We start from the raw sequence: 16,387 nt of genomic DNA on the forward strand, positions 1-16,387 counted from the left end.
CAGCAAAGACGGAGTGAAAACTCCAGAACAGGTAATTACAGACTCAGAGCCTGCTGTAGCCCAGGGCTGGCTCAGTGCCAAGTCGTGAAATTTAGTTTGGAAACCTGTCATCAGAACTTTGTCTCAGGAAAAACACAACACAAGCCCTGGCCCCATCCTTTCTCCCTGCCAGGGGCTGCTTCAGAGTGCCTGCAGGTGGGAGCACCCACAACCCAGAAACTCACAGGTGAACATTTTGGGGAGGCACAGACAAAAACTACCGTTGCTCAATCCTTACAATGGGCAGTATCAACCCACCAGGATGGGGAGGCAACGTGCCCAAAGCAGCCTAAAACACAGCACACACTTATCTTTGCAGCATGCCTCGGGTTTTAACAAGCTCTTACTTAACCGGTTTGATTTCAGCATGGCTGTGGGCGACGAGAAATCTGTCTGTGCAGGCAGGAAGGCTCCTGGGAGCGCGGGTCAGCACCGCTCCCATCGCCTCCCTCTCACAGCAGACCGTGCCCTGCTTGCAGGCGCTCTGCAATACCTGTCCCATAAGCAAAATGCTCTTCCCCTTGCTCACACGCTCCGACGCTTTTCTGCAGAGGGGGGTGGCTGTGGTTAGAAAACTCCCAACTCTCACTGTCGCTGGCAGAGAAAAACCAGCAGAACCAGAAATGACTTGTGTTAGCCAGCAGGATTGCCGGGTCTAGCCCGGCTAGCGAACACCAAGCAATGCCCACACGTTTTGGGCAGGATGAGGAAGAGCCCCTATCATGGGCCGTGACCTCTGTGATCACAAGGGGACTTCGCTGGCAGACCTTTAACACAGAAATATAGATCTCGCCCCATCTGTAAATGGTCTTTCGCAAAGTTTTTTGCCCGGGGCATTCAGAGTTTCAGGAGAACAAGGCAAGGCCCGTTGACGTGGCACCAAGTGTTACGAGACCAAGGAAACACCAGGAATGGAGGCCTGGCTATTTTTGCAGAGGATGCGTGAAGGGAGAATGAGATCTGTTACAACACACCCCTACAAAGCCTGTTCTTCTCTCCAACAAATCCTTGAGATCATAACCCGCCTGCGGATACCACAAGCGTCAATGCAGACTGTATATTAAGCCATACGAACCGAGCTGCCATACAGCACGACTGCTACAACGCACCACACACAAAAGGCAAAAAATGCAGCAAAGCGGAACAGTGAGAGTACAGAATGACAAAAATAAAACCAGGTATCCAGTCTGTCAACTGTTAGCAGAGCTCTGCAGAATGAACTGCCACTAAAGGCTGGCAGACAGCATTTCTCTACGCAATGGTCCACGGGTGGGACTTACCAGGAACAGAGAGAAAAGCAGGCACAGAAGTACCAGAGAACGACACACCTGGGCAGTTTATCAGTGCAGAAATCCCAGACAACTCACCTGCGCGAGGGAAGATGACACACGTGCATGTGTGCATTTCTTGGAGTTCACCTAAAAGATTGTTAATAACATCTTCGACAAAGTTCTCCAATACCATGGACTATAGCCCTTATTGCAGACAACCAGATCAGGAATAGCCAGAAACATTTCAATCCACAGTCCTGCTTGATTAAAGTAAAAGTCGGAATGAGCTGCAGTTTGGGGCAGGGGAAAAAAGGAAAAAGCAACTGCAATTCTTTTTTTTTTTTTATTAGCAAATGGACAGTATCTGGACATCTAAAGGAAATCAGCCCTTTCCAACATTAACTCAAATGTCGTTGTCAATCACTTGCACCGCCCCCACACTTCAGTCTTTGTCTTTCATATAGCCAGAACCTTTGGATAAACAAAGAGCACAAAAACACACAAAAAAAATACAATATATACAGGTTTCCCACCAACTAAATGGACTTAGATTTTTGGAGATTAGCGACACTTTGTTCATTTGACTTTGCAAATAATATCAAAACATCTCAAGTTTCAAAATAAAAAAATACTACAATATTCACAATATAAAACTTAAATACATTTGTTTAAAAATTAAAGGACTGCTAATAGCTATTGATTTATCACAGCTGTCTCTTTCAACAGCAGCTCTGCTGACGAAGCACTGAGAATTTAAGGTTCACAAAGCGACATTCACATTCTGCACTGCTCCTGGTCAGAGTTAAGACGCTGCCATGCTCATGAGGCAGTGACACTCGTCCAGGACTTCAACTCAAATATGTCCCACTGTCGGGGTATGGCAAGGTCACAGACCAAGGCAAACACCCACGTAGAGTGGGGCTGCCCGTCCCCCGACAGCGGGAATGCAGGTCCCCACATCACCGCCACACGCACGTCGTGTCTAGTTGTCTGCCTGCCCAGCTCGAGCTCGTCAGTTCACGGCTGGGCGAACAGAGTGGAACTGACTAAGAGGTACGTGACACTTCCTCTCCTCTCCTATTCCGTCCCTGCTAACGTACTCCTGTGTTTTATTTAATAGTCATTGAATAAAGCGACCGGAGAGAAAAAGCTCCTCTCTGGTGTAACTCTGCAGAGTGCAACAGAACGGCACCAGCGGGGACTCTGTCCCGGCGTGCTGAGTGTGCAAGCTTTACACAAACAGGGCAGACGAGGGAGCAAGAACCTACAAAGGAGAAATTCAATCCATCCTTACGCAATCTCATCCACGATAAAAGCGACCATTAAGTGTGCTTGAAAGGCAAGAGAATCAAATTTTGCCTAGGAAATCTGGATTCTGTGATGGAATCCAGGTTTGGTTATTTCATTTTCACTTCACCATTTAAAGGAAGCAGAAACTAGGACAAACAACAGCTACAGTATTTTATCTCTTTGGTAACTTCTGTAAAAGTGTCTCTAAGCAAAGGGTACATCTTACAGTAATCATCATAAAAGCCCGATAAGATCCTGTAGAAGTTTCATAGATTGAAAAAACTGGGGCATGAACTGGGAAAACAGCTTGCCCAAAATTAAACAGGGCCTGTGGGAGAGTGAGGAAGATCCCACAGGAACTGGATCCCTCAGCTTGCTGCTCTAGCCACACAACAGTGCCTCAGTGAAAGCGGATCCCCGATACACAAGCTGAATCAATAACCTCTTATTACAGACAGAAGGTCTGGAGTGCATTTTAGGATATTTCTTTAAGGCAAAAATGGGTGAATACTAGCTGCGGGGACAGGCAGGCCTGCCAAAAAGTCCAAAAGTGGATCAAGTAGGTGTAGTATACTTTCACAGTCAAGTGGCTCCATGGGCCAGTTTAAAGAGGATCTGGATTTCACCACTTCTGGCCACACACTCCTTTTAAATCCAACTCAGGTAAGCCCCAGCCTTTCTATGACACAAAACTACTTGCTGCGTAAAATGCCTTTGCTTTTGTTTAGTTCCTTATAAAGAAAGTTTCACATTCAAAGTTAGTTTCCATAACCAGCTCTCCCCTCGTATTGCAAAAAGACTCAGCTGATAGAGCAGGGGCTGAAGAGGCAGCAGAGATCCTACCGCACCTTCCGGCTGAAGACAGTTTCCCCAGAACAGGCTGCAGACAGTCTTGAGGCAGAACAGCAAGACTTGCATTGCCACGCTTCGCATTTTCCCTGTTCTTTCATAACCTGGTGACCCAGTCAGCATGGAGACCAGCAAAACAAGGAACAGGAAGTCCTGTGTATCTCTGAAATTTCCAACAACGTGATAAAACAAGAGCACGGAACAAGAGGTTTGTCCAAAGCAATCTCATGCTGCCATGAAGCACTTTTTCAGGGTTGAAATCTCAAGTACCTGCCTGAAAAACTCACTATGCAGAGGCAGAAAACCACACTTCAGAAGTATCCACTACTGAGTCACCCCTGTACGGCTGTCACTAAAGCAGCTTGCATGGAGCATATTAGAAATGCGCGTCTTCCTTAAATTTCTGGAATGACAACCACCTAGCTGCACATAGCCATCCCAGATGAAAGACTGTCGATAACTGCTAATTGAAGGCTGCGGTAATCTTGAAGTCCACCACAAAAGGATCATGCAACTGTAGCCTGCAAAGGAATGGGAGAAGAATAAGCTTTCTTCCAAACCAGTGATGACATCCACCATAAGTAAAGAGTTTTTTGAAGCGGATCTCAAGTCAACTGTCAGGCCACAGATCCAATTCCAGAAAGTAAAAAGGCAGGAATTAACGAATCAGTAAGAAAAAATCTGAAAACAACTATTCCTGCCTTGGTTTTGTGTAGTGCAGACCATAGGCTGGTTTATATAACTCTTCTGTCACTATACTGCTTGCTGCTCTGTAAAGGGTTAAATTCTGATCTAACTGGGCGACTGCATCCTTTCAGCCGAGATAAACGGACTCCCAGGCAAAAGGACCACTGGGAAGTACATATGCCATGCTGAGACAACAACATGCCTCCAACTAAGAAGATGGCTTGAGGTCAGCTTGCACTTCCCTCAGCCTTCTGCTGCTCTTGCTTTCTCGTCACCGCTGCTAAAATTGGTTCAAGGGCACTTGAGACTTTTAGTAGAAAAGATTTTTCTCCTTGTGTCAAAACCCAAAAGGTTTAATATTTACTATGACCATGCAAAAGTAGAATCCGAATGTGCACTGGAAGTTCGTGTTATCCAAGTACCATTATTAGAGAGCTGAGAAAATAAAACAGTCCAGATTTCCTGCTTAAGGGCACATCTCCATTTTGCCAGCAGCTGCAACAACGAGCATATAGTTTATCGTGCTTGAAAGCTGCACAAATACCCATCAGGGAAGAAAGATTACTCTCCTCTAAAATATACTTCTTCGGTGGAGAAAGAGAGATTTGATAACAGTTTTCTGGCTCCATCAAGAACCACTACTCCCTGTTTCACCTTTAGAAACAGGGAGGCAAGCAGAAGTTTTACCTGGAGAACAAATATTAACACGTTAAAGTCTGACCTAACAACTGAATTCTCTTTAAAACCTCATCCCTATTCACCTGTAGAATGACAGAGATTTCATTAATTCAGGATTGTTTTCCTGAAGTGACATGAGAAAAAGCTGCCCCTAAATGTCATTTCAACTGATCATCCCCACCTGAGGGGTCTGGGGGACAAGGGAAGACACCAAAACCAGCCTGGTAATAATACTCAGCCCTTTGGGCTTGTCTTCTTCTGAGTGCATTGCAAAGAAAAAGCCTCACCACATCCCTGTGAGGTAGGTCAGTATTATTAAGTTCCCTTAATACAGATATGGAAACTGAGGCAGAGGAGTTACTTTCCTGAAGGCCACTGCAGGAGTCTGTCTCAGAGATGGAAGTGGGAGACAAGATCCCTTAGCTCTCAGAGAATTTCCCTTTCTCTCCCGTATCTCCCCTCTTCCCCATACAAGTCTCAATGGAGAAATGAGCAAAGGAGAAAGGGGCTACAGTGCCACGTTTCTGACAAATAGCAGGACTCCTAGTTCTACTCCACGTACTCCAAAAAGGAACATTAAATATACAAGTACCCTAGAATTAATGGCAAAATGACTGCACACATTATAAAGAAGCCAACATACAATACAAACCTAGCTTAATAAATAAGTAAAGACATGCAGCTGCACTTGTGACTGAGTGCTGAGGGGTCCTCAGCTCAGTAAGGTCCCAGATGCCAAAGGATAAGCCCATGTCATTCCTGTGACTCTACTGCCACGCCGACGAGCGCGTGTCTGATAGTGCGACCATGGAGTTTATAGCCATCCTGAGTCACCAGTGCTATCGTGCCCGGCTGCATTCCCTCGGCTGGTACATGGCAGACTATTTCATGGTCATAGGGATCATATTTGCCACCAACAGGGTTCATCTTCTGAAGGCCATGTTTGGCAAATACACTTTGCAATTTGGCCTCTATGAGAGAGAGGCCTTCATAGATTTTCTTCAGGGTTGGATTTGGATTACTAGGCTCCGCTTCTTCTGCGGCACTCTCAGCAGTCTTCTCCAAGATATCTGCTACCTCCACAAGGTCCCTGCAGAAACTCTGGATCCCTACAGGCACAAGGAAACAAGAAGTAAATGAAGGGCAGTTTATAGAACATACAGAGCTACAGCACCAATGACAGGCACAAAGTCACAGCAGTTTGAAAGCACCTTTAAAGCTGCTAATTGATGTGAACTGCTACTTTAGTGAGAGCAGACAGTGTCTTTTGTATCCTGTAGCCAAAGCTTTATCATTACATGGGTAAGTAATCTAAAGACTCATTTACCAAATCAAGGTAAATGCAGAAAAGGTACATCTATACACATCAACATATATATATATATATATACACACACACAGAGTATACCTGACAAAGCAGAACATTAGTATTTCACTCCAAAAAGCTTTTGCAACTAAGATGTGCCATTTAGGACCCTGTTCCACACCCTCTCATACAGTCCCACAGATATAAATGTTTTGCCAATCAACTCGCACAAATGCCTGTGCACATGGGGAACAAACACAACAGGGGGAAGTAAAAAAAACTGAAAAGTAGATCCACAATTTTATTCAGGAGTTAAAACTACTGTGAAAGGACTGGACAAAATGGTCCTTGGATCAGTCATGAAAAAGTCACGCAGTCTTTTTCATTAGAAAAATGGGCTTAGATCATACACATTTGCAGAAGTGGTGTATTACACTGTGCAGAAATTTCAGAAAAACCAGGCTCCCTCAGTTACACAGATGCCGTAACTGACTTACTGGAAAGACACATTAGGAAAACAGAGAAAGAAAAACAATACTGTGGCGCTGTCTGTACCTGTACACACACGTTTAAACATGCATGGAACAAAGAAGCATGAAGGAGAAGCAACAAAGGAGCAGACAGAAGCAGACTGATTACCAACCATTTCCTCTTGCACCAGAGTCTGTTTTAATGCTCTACAGACCCCCGTGCCTCACTTTACGAGCAACTTCTAGTAAAGAACCTCATTTTTCTTCAAATCTGAAGCATAATGCATCTAAAATTCAAAGAGCTAGAAAGAAAACCACCAAAACACCCCAAAACCAATGGTGCTGATTATCCCAAAACTCAACAGCCATTTTATAGCACAATGGGTAGAATGGTAAGAAAAATATAGCAGCTCTAATTTCAAAGCTACTGGAATTAACTAACAAAATGCCTCCTAAGGTTCACGCATCATGAGGAATAACAGTTTCTCATTCTCAGAGACGGTGCTGGCAGAGTCCAACAATTAAATAGCAGTTTCTTCCCCCTTCACCTGCCTCCGTTGCCAAAGCTACAAATCCAGCTCACTTCATCGATGCTAACATATTTATTACAGAACTTTTAAAGAACATCAGATATAAGAACTGACAACCTCTGACCCATGCAGAATCTACCTCCTGAAAGCTAGAGCAGAAGAAAAGAGGCTGTTAATATAGTAAAGGATATCACAGCCTGATGACACAGCTAAGGGCATGAAATACACCCTGCCAGAGGCAATTCTCAGGGTACAAAAGAACCTGTAATTTCAACCAAGTCAGCAGAACTACACTTAATTGCACTGGGCCTGTTTTATTAAAAAAAAAATAAAAATATTAAAAAACAGTCACTGAGATAAACCTGATAGGACACAGCTGGACGTACAGAAAAAATAGCGAGTAACCCAGGAACACCAACAGTCCAGGCCAAACATCATGCCAGACTTTACAATGAAAGAGGGCGGGACAGGGGGAGAGAAAAGCCGTTGGTCAGCATGTTATGCCCAGGCAGGCAAGCCACTTGCCGTAAATACAGCTCTGCCTCACTTTGCTTACCAAAGAGCTTGGCATCTTCCACAAACTTCTGCGTTCTCCTACGGACATTCTCAGAATCTGCCAAAGCTTTCCGGTATCGCTCCTGTAACCACAATAGCAAGGGGAGACATCAAACAAAGAGGTAAAACCCATTTCTGACAAGCTGACAAACCCTTAGAAACGATTTAAAAACAGCCCGTTTCAGGTCAGAAGGCTGTGCTGGGCTCCTGCATTCTCATTACATGCAAACCCAAGTCCCCCTCCTACTGATTAACCAGCACAACTGCAACTCCCTCAAAGGACCCAAGTGAAGGCCAGAAGCATTCAGGGCGCAGCGCAATTCAACACCGCAGTGTCAGGCTGCTGCCTTTTGCATGACTCACTGCGGCTACCGAGACACTCCTTTCTCCAGCAGGCAAACTGGTGGTCTCAGCAACAGATCGGCAACCAGCTGATTTATCACTTGGTGCAGTAATACTCTCAGGGCGATTATCTCCAGAATTGCCCACCCAGTGCTGCGGTATTTAATCCTCTCCTTAATCACATCTCTTCTTCAAAGTCCCTGTAACATGATCCCTACCATTTCTACCACAACACTGTCACTAAAGAAGAGCTTCCTCGTGTGACCATCTGGATCCGGTGAGACACAATGTGTGATGCTAAACTAGGACAATGCTATTGCCATTCCCTCCACACAATGCTGTGGAAGAATTGACCAGACCACCTCCAACATGCAGTTTTGCCTACCAGGACCATACTATCAGTGTCTTGCTCCTAGGTACTACCGACAGACGGTGTTTCTGGGGAAGGCAAGACCGTACCTTCACAGGGCACTCTCTCACACTTGGAGCACAGCTGCTTTGAAGGCTGCTATAGCACAGCAGCGTTGTGTGCATGTTATAGATCTTACAGAAAATGCTAGGGCTGAAAGACAGACCAAGTCAAGGGGACTGAGCAAAAGCCATTATGATGCCACCAGCAGCATACTCACAGTTAAATCCCGGACTTGTTCTTCCAATTTGATCGCTTTGTGCTCTAAGGCACAATCAGAAAGGGGGTGTTTGGGCTCATCACGGGGATCTTCTGGGCCACACTCATCTCCCGTACTTCTCTGCTGAGCTGCAGTGCTGAAAACACATGGGGACCCCCTGAAATACAAACTAGTGACAAAGAAGGAAAGTTAAGTAACAACAGGGTCAAAACGGAGGACTCTAGTTTAGTATCATTACTAAAAGCAGGCTCTCTTAAAAAAGGTACATAGGACTCTAGATAAAATTTTAGTTCTTTTCAGAAAATATGGACAACTAGCACAGAAACATAGACACACAGATGTTTTGGAAAATTCTTTTATTTTAGACTAACATGTCACTACAGAGGCTGTATACCTTGAAGAGAGTCACATTTTCATAGGAAAAAAAGTTGTGTGTTGCATTTCTGCTGACCTCCCAGTACCCTGTCCTAGGTCAATATTGGATGACAAACTTCAGAAACATTTTTGCAAGGTAGTCTTGGAAAGGAAGCAAGTGGCATAAAGATGTTTTTACAGTTATTTAAAAAACCCCAAACGTTCTGAGCAAAATTCAGTAAGATGTGCAAACTCATGGCACTTAATGAGCCTAGCTTGCTACTTAAGATGGTACCAGTAACTGCACCAGCGGATTGAGCTCTATAAACACTGCCTCGCTGCTTAGAAGCCTATTCTATACTGTAACAATCTCACAGGTTTCCCAAAAACTAGATAACAGAAGTCTGGTTGAAAACAGTTTGGTCAAAAGGTGATCAAAACCAGCATGCTAGACACTTTGAAAAATAAAGAAAATGTTTTTCAGTTCATTCTGGTCTTTTCTAGAAAGCCCATCGCTTGCGGTAACAATGCTGTTACTCCAAGAGCGGAACAAAGAGTTTTCACTCCCCTCCTACACCACCTGCTTTTAAAAACTGACCTAGACAGGACCCGTTCCTGCAGCATGAGGCCAAAGCCTCAGCCCACCTCCCTCTCATGCCTTTCACCAGGAACAGAGCGCGCAGAAGAAGGTTCAATTTACTTCCAAAACAGCTCCAATCAGGAAACATTTAGTATACGCTTAACAAGGAAGGGCGTTTTGTTTTTTGAGAACACCTGAGCTCTTCCCCTGAGCAGGGCTTTCAACATCCCCTTTAATAGAGGGGTTTTGCATACACTAAGCGCACATCCACCCAGTGAAACGCAGCATGGCACAGAAATCACTGTGCTGGCACCGACTCAAACTTCTCTGTTTATACAGCACAATTCAACACTGCACACAGATGCTAATTTAGGCCCCAGAATCGATACAGCTGAGTTCACGTTACCAGGCCTGTACCATTAAGCTTTCTTACTTTTCAGCAAGGCTCTATTGCTTGGGTACAACGTCGCAGAAGTGCACAGCTTTTGTTTCTGGGTCTATCAAATCAGTCAGGAGACCTAAGTGCTGTTCAGCAATCCAGCTAAGCTGAGCTTATAGAGGCACCTGGAAGGGACAGGTTTGTTCCCCTTATTCCACTACTGGAGCTGTGCAGAATGAAGGTTCAGGGAGTTAAACCAGCTGAAAACTAACCCTACAAAACAAAAAGACTTTTCTGTCTGTGTCCCCGAATAGGTTTTGCTGACAGATCAGCTGAGCACAAGTGCCAGTACAAAAGAAAAGACAAACACGTGAAGCCTGGTGAGATGTGGGAGTGAGAACTGTACCCCTTTGGGTGGCAGCCAGGGCTTAGACTGGCTCAGCTCTATGGCCAAAGGACAGTTTAAGAGATTCATATCTGCCCAAAGACCACCAAGCATCTCCTACCACTCCCTGCTTAGCAGCCCAGATGTTCCCTCATTTTATCTTTAATACAAGGTTGCTAAACATCCCACAACAGTAATGACAAACTTCCTTTTCCCACCTGAAGACATTTGCATATGCAATTTTTTTATTAAGTGGGTACTTAAAACATGATCTGTATGTTAAATTGCACCTTTTCAACACATTACATGCCAAATGCAAGTCTGAAAGTGCTTCTGCGATGAACACTTGCTCTAGAATAGGACATTCCTTGCACTAATCTTTAAAGAACCAGGTGAGTGGCTGTCACTAGGCTCCTTTCAAAAAGCTGCCCAGCCATGGCAGTTTTGGGTTCCGGGAATGCCAACACAGAAGAAAACCCTACATTTTAACCCTGGCTGCAGAAAGATCTGTTTCAGGGCACGAGACCCCATCTTGAATGATTTTTAAGATGTTTGTCACATTTGTGTTGCTGATTATAGCACTTTTTCAAAGTTACACTGGAGGTGAGGATGGAGAAGGACCCCCTTCACCAAGTCTTCAAAATCAATCTGTAAAGGTTTAAATAACTGCAAAGCTTCCTTTGTAAATAAAAGGTGTGTCTGTGGTAAGCACCAGCTACAAGCTTTGTCCTTTATCATCTTGCATTTCGTTTGAAGAGCTGCAGGGATGGAAATTAGCCATGCTACAGATAAACCTGAAATGCAGCTGAGAAAGCAGCCTTGCTAGGCACCTCACAGGTTAGACTCCTGTGTCTTAACCAAGCTAAACAAATGAGTTAACTTTTCTGCATCCAAGAAGCAAAGGTTAGCGAGTCATTTCCCTCTGCAAGTGATTTACACTATACAAATGGGTGTGTTTCGGCGTGTAGGAGGAGAGGGGCATGAATGAGCTGGTGCCTCAGCTCCGGGGACCTGCCTACGTGAAGCAGAGAGCTGCCTTCATGGATCCTTTCTCCAGCTTGTGAAACCAAGTCACAGAACACTCCCCCGTGCAGTGAAATGCTCCGGGTATCACATGCTGTTCGGACAAGCCTGCCTTAAAAGTTGTAGCCAAGAAACAAAAACCACAGACTGACTCCAAAGGGAATTCTTAAGGAGGACTATTATGCAGAATTGAAAATGCCGCTCAATTTGCTTCTTCCTCCAGGATGAAAGAAATACTCCACTAAAAAGGGCAAGTGCTATTTATAGTCTGTCCACTGCACTGTGCTCCATCTTCTAAACACAGTCACAATCGCAGCAGCACCAAAAATAGGCAGAAATCCCACTGGGGGAAGTTGACACATCCTGAAGTGACAGACACGTGGAAGTCCCAGAACATGTGAGGGGATTATACAACTAAGCTGGTCATACAAAAAGATTTACAAACTGGTGTCACAGAAAGCCAAATAGATAAATGAGGCAGAGACATTGATGGTATCCATATGGTTTAAGCCATCTGTCCTTAAAAGATCAGAGTTTAAATGATGAGAACAGGTCTCTTGGCTTAGAACAGTAGTATCACTTCTCCTTCTGGAGCATCAGCACGATACCTGACCATCCCAAACTGACTGTCATGTTCCCTCTGAACACAAGGGTCTGATCCCACCTCTCCTTAAACACTTCCCCTTCCTCCTCCTCCTCCTCCCAAATCAGCATGACAAAGCACGCAAGTTCTGGGACACAAAGAAACATCTGCATTAGTGTTTTAGCACTGATGAGTGTGCTTTGGAAGGAAATCTCCTAATTACCACCAATTACTCTGTCTCATCAGGGAGTGATACCAGAGATTAATATTATGTGGATTCCTCTTCCATGAAACTGGAGAACAAGCTTGTGCGGCCCACCTTAACACAGAATGGCTGTAAAAGGGCAGTAGGCTCCCAGACTGCAGCCAGTCCGGGGTAAGAAGCCCCTGAGATGCCTACAGCACGCATGTCCAGGCCCCACCACCCACCGCTCTGCTGAGTAGAGCTGCTCCTCCTGGCTGCGACACAGGCATGGCCACAGAGAACGGGCGTACAAAGAGGGGTTTCACAGCGGTGGCAGGTCCTGGTGATGCTCCACGAAGGAAAGCTGCTCAGCTCCCGCCGGACAGTCACCTATTTCAAACTTGGTGCGCGTTTTGAGAAGGGAAAAGCAGTTTTCACAAGCAGAAAAGCACGACTTTCAGACATGCGTCTTTACATTTAGTCCCAAACACAGATGCTTCCATTATGTGCTGCAGAATTTATTGTATTTAAATGGTCTTTCGGGTGTTTTTTTTTTTTCATAGAGAAAACTCTAGGATAAACTAGCATGTGTTTTGACTTTGTTTTCTTCTCACCTGCCCACTTGAATAACCAAAACAACTGTTATGGGTTTCACTTTTAGAAGCCACACTCCACAAGGTCCAAAAATATGACTGGACACTGTTTTTCTGTCTAAATATTGACGCAATTAAATGGACCCTCGTCCTGTGACCATCCAAAACACGCTGAAAGTACAGGCGCCACACCATCACCAAAAATAAAACTCGAGGAGCACGTTAAAACACATAGCTGGCAAACAAACGGTCCAGATGGGCGAGACGCAGAAATCCCCCGTGGATACGCAGGAAACAACCTCGCAACGTGACTTACCCACCACAGAAAACGCTCTTCCCTATGAAACGAAATGATTTTTTTCCCCTCAGGATGCCAGTTTTCCCAGGAAAGAGCTGGCTTATTGAGGGCCTATAGTTTGTCCCAGGCCCTTCTATAGGAGCTGAAGGCCAAGGGGTGTCCCTCATGAGGGGTAAAGAGGGGTGAGGGGATGGCGACCTTCCAGGGGGGACTCGCACCGGCAGACATCGCCCCGGGCCCGGACCCGCCGCGGGGCCTCGTCCCCGCCGCCGCCGTATGGCAGCGGCGGGGACGAGGCCCCGCGGCGGGCCCGGGGCGCTGCCACGTCTCGCCCCGAACTCGCCACAGGCGAGGAAGGGGGACGGCCGCGGCCGTTGGCGACCGTTAACGGCTGAGGGAGAGGGGTGCCACCGCCTCACGTACCTGCCGGGCCGCGACGCGCCGAGGACGGTCCCGAAGCACCGCAGGGAGCGGGCGGCCATGGCCCCGCCGGAGCGACTAAGGGAAGGAGGGAGGGAAGAAGGGGAACCAGGCGCCGCCCGCCCAACTACAGCTCCCAGGAGCTCCTGGGCGGACTACGAGGACCGGCGGGCAGCGCGGCTGGGCGGGAAGAGGCTCAGCCGGGGGTGTGGGCCGGTAGCCCGGTGATGGCGGCACCGGGGAGCGCCTCAGCGCGGGGTGTGGGCCGGTAGCCCGGTGATGGCGGCACAGAGGAGCCCCTCAGCGCAGCGTCTGGGCCGGTAGCGGGGTGATGGCAGCACCGGGACCTGATACACTGCTCCATCTGTGCAGTTTAAGGGGGATGATAATGCCACAGGTTTCACCTCTTGCTCAAATGGACTGCGAGAGGCTGAGCTGTGGTGGAAGAAACTGCGTTTCTTTGCCTCACGGTGAACTCAGCATTAAAAAAACCCAAACCCAAATCTTGGCCAAATCTACCTTTCAACCTCCCCAGGGGGCCTACAGGGAAGATGGGTGTTCTGGTTTGAGCAACACAGGGCTAATTTCTCTTCTAATGCTTGGGAAAACTGCACTTTAGAAGACTCTAGTGCCTGAACTTGTGAAAGTATTTACTTCGTAGCCAGCTAGGCTATGTGGGTTTCAAGATTTCCATGTTTTCGAGCCTTGCCAGGTGCAGGGATGAGGAGGAGCAAGACCTGGGCACTTGACCCAGGCTGGCCAACAGGATTATTCCATACCATGAACGTCACATTCAATATAAATTAGGAATTTTGCAGCATAGTTTCTCTCTCCCTTGATGGCATCGGTCCAGAGAACTTCTTGCCCGGTGCCGGACCCTTGAGCGCTTCCCTTCCTCCAGAAGCTGCAGTGCTCGCAGCGTCCGACATTTGCTGTCCCCTGCTGGGAGTGCACAGCTTCCTGTGATAGAATGGGCTGAGTATAATCCTCGTATATTTTATGTTGGTATCAGGATCAATATTGATTCTTTAGTATTATTAATGTTAATTATTTAGTCTTATCCTATTAAACCTATTTATATTTCAACCCTCATGTTTCCTTGTTTTTCCCTGATTCCCTTTCCTGGGTGGGGAGGGGTCATCAGGTGATAGAATAATTGTCTAAACAACAATAAATTGTAGGTTTCTCAAACCATAAAAATGGGGAGGGACTTTTTATCAGGGAGTGTAGTGATGGGACGAGGATTAACAGTTTTAAGAAGGTAGATATTAGGAAGAAATTCTTTACTGTGAGGGTGGTGAGACACTGGCCTGGGTTGCCCAGAGAAGCTGTGGATGCCCCATCCCTGGAGGGGTTCAAGGCCAGGCTGGACAGGGCCTTGAGCAACCTGGTCTAGTGGGAGGTGTCCCTGCCCAGGGCAGGGGGTTGGAACTAGGTGATCTTTAAGGTCTCTTCTAACCCAAACCACCCTATGACTCTGTGACATGCTTTCACAGGCTGTGGTGGTCCAGCTCCATTTCTCCCCACTGTGGGCACAGGCTCCTCATTTCTTTAGCAGGAGAGGTGATGCTTTGAGGAGAGGGTTTTCACCCTTTTCTGAAGTGAAATGGAACAGTGTGGCTCCAGGTCCCAGGAACAGTGACAAGCAGCACAGGAAACTGCTGCCGAGAGGAGGACGAGCACGGTCAGGAACGGGGCTTTCCTGCACCTCCTCCCTGGGAGATGGGGAGCCCCTGCAGCCTGGGCAGCAAAGCTCACAGCTCTGAGCTGACCACCCTCGCTAAGCCGGCAGCGTACGAGATTCACCCAGCCTGCCCGCCCCGGCAGCCGCTGCCCAGGTGTGCCAAGCCTCCCCTAGACCCTCCCAGCTCACTTCACTACGAGCAGGAGCTGGTCACCCACCCTGCTCCCTGCAGCCAGGGGAAGGGGACGACCAGTGCCAGCGTTTTTATTAAAAGCTGCTTACCTAGTTACTAACAAGAGGGCTTTGAAAGAGTGAGCTCCAAAAGTTAATTGTGGCAGTTGTTAGCATGAGTGGGCAACAGGCCTGCTCCCTTGTTCCCGGCACAAAAGCCTGGACCTTTCCTTTTTATTCCCATCCCTTGTTTCTGCGTGTGCTAAATGACCTTCCTCTATTTCTCTTTTCTTTTCCAGTCCCCTCCTTTGAAAGCACCTTTTTTTCAAAAAAATTTTTAAACTTCCCTTCACTCCATTTTGACCACATGCCTTGGCAAACTGTGTCTGACTGCAGCAGCAGTGTGTGAATGTGCTGTTGGCCAGGAGACAACCCTGTCCCTTTGCCCGCTCCCCCGAAAGCTGGCATGGGGCTAGGGCCGAGAGAGCTGGGCTGCCTCCAGCCTCAGCCCTTTGCAGCACTTCTAAGCTGTTTAGCAAGGTTGAAAGGTGTCCGCTGTTAATTTGCTTTCAAATGCTGACACGTGAACTTTGTTCATTCCCAAGGGAAGACAGCATGCCCTCATCCTTACTGCCTGGAGGACAAGAAGGAAATATTGGACAAGGGCACTTGGTTGAGGCACAGTGAGCTCGAGACATGAGGAACCCTGAGATGAGACCCTGTGGAGCTGGGAGCAGTACGCAGGGCTAATGATCAGCGTCTCTGAAGTGTCCGGTCCTGAGCAGCTCATGAACTCCAACACCGAGGCAGCCAAAAATCCCCAATGAGTCCGTGGTTACTTTGGAAAGTGTTAGCCTGGCCTCCAGTGTCCCCAAGGTGGCACACACTGATCCTGATAAATCGGAGTGCTGGCCAGGCAGCGCCGACTGCCAGTCCCCCGGCAATCCCCTCCTTCCTTCTGCACCACCATGGGCAAACACACCATGCGCCGAACTCCCGGCCCCGTGGGAGGCTCCCCCCGGAGACGGGTTTCTCAGTAGTATGCGACCCTGATCCACAAAGGACTCCCCTTCCCCACCCGCCTCCC

The 16,387-nt window shown here is 47.1% G+C and overlaps 1 protein-coding gene across 2 annotated transcripts; it reads right to left on the bottom strand.

The window, feature by feature from the left end:
* Positions 1-1,643: 1,643 nt before the first annotated feature.
* GRPEL2 (GrpE like 2, mitochondrial) lies at positions 1,644-16,369 on the bottom strand. Of its 2 annotated transcripts, XR_010072883.1 has the most exons (5): positions 13,449-16,369; positions 8,647-8,815; positions 7,677-7,758; positions 5,467-5,923; positions 1,644-3,970 (listed from the first exon to the last, which is right to left on the bottom strand). XR_010072883.1 is itself a non-coding variant. In XM_063348896.1 (4 exons), the coding sequence occupies exons 1-4, from the start codon at positions 13,505-13,507 to the stop codon at positions 5,568-5,570; spliced, it is 666 nt and encodes a 221-aa protein (XP_063204966.1). In that variant the 5' UTR covers positions 13,508-16,369; the 3' UTR covers positions 1,644-5,567. The 2 variants fall into 2 exon arrangements, 1 of the variants encoding a protein (XP_063204966.1); XM_063348896.1 differs by having other exon boundaries at positions 1,644-5,923.
* Between the last annotated feature and the right edge of the window lie 18 nt (positions 16,370-16,387).

This window comes from Chroicocephalus ridibundus, chromosome 11, assembly GCF_963924245.1.
Source record: "Chroicocephalus ridibundus chromosome 11, bChrRid1.1, whole genome shotgun sequence".
In the NCBI taxonomy this organism is placed as follows: domain Eukaryota; kingdom Metazoa; phylum Chordata; class Aves; order Charadriiformes; family Laridae; genus Chroicocephalus; species Chroicocephalus ridibundus.

Bases quoted from the DNA above. Each gene is read 5' to 3' on its own strand.
- GRPEL2 (XM_063348896.1), bottom strand. From the start codon at position 13,507: ATGGCCGCCCGCTCCCTGCGGTGCTTCGGGACCGTCCTCGGCGCGTCG. The intron at 7,759-8,646 runs GTGAGTATGCTG...TTGTGGTTACAG, and splicing joins AACAAGTCCGGGATTTAACT to GAGCGATACCGGAAAGCTTT. The intron at 5,924-7,676 runs GTAAGCAAAGTG...TTGTGCCTGTAG, and splicing joins GGAAGATGCCAAGCTCTTTG to GGATCCAGAGTTTCTGCAGG.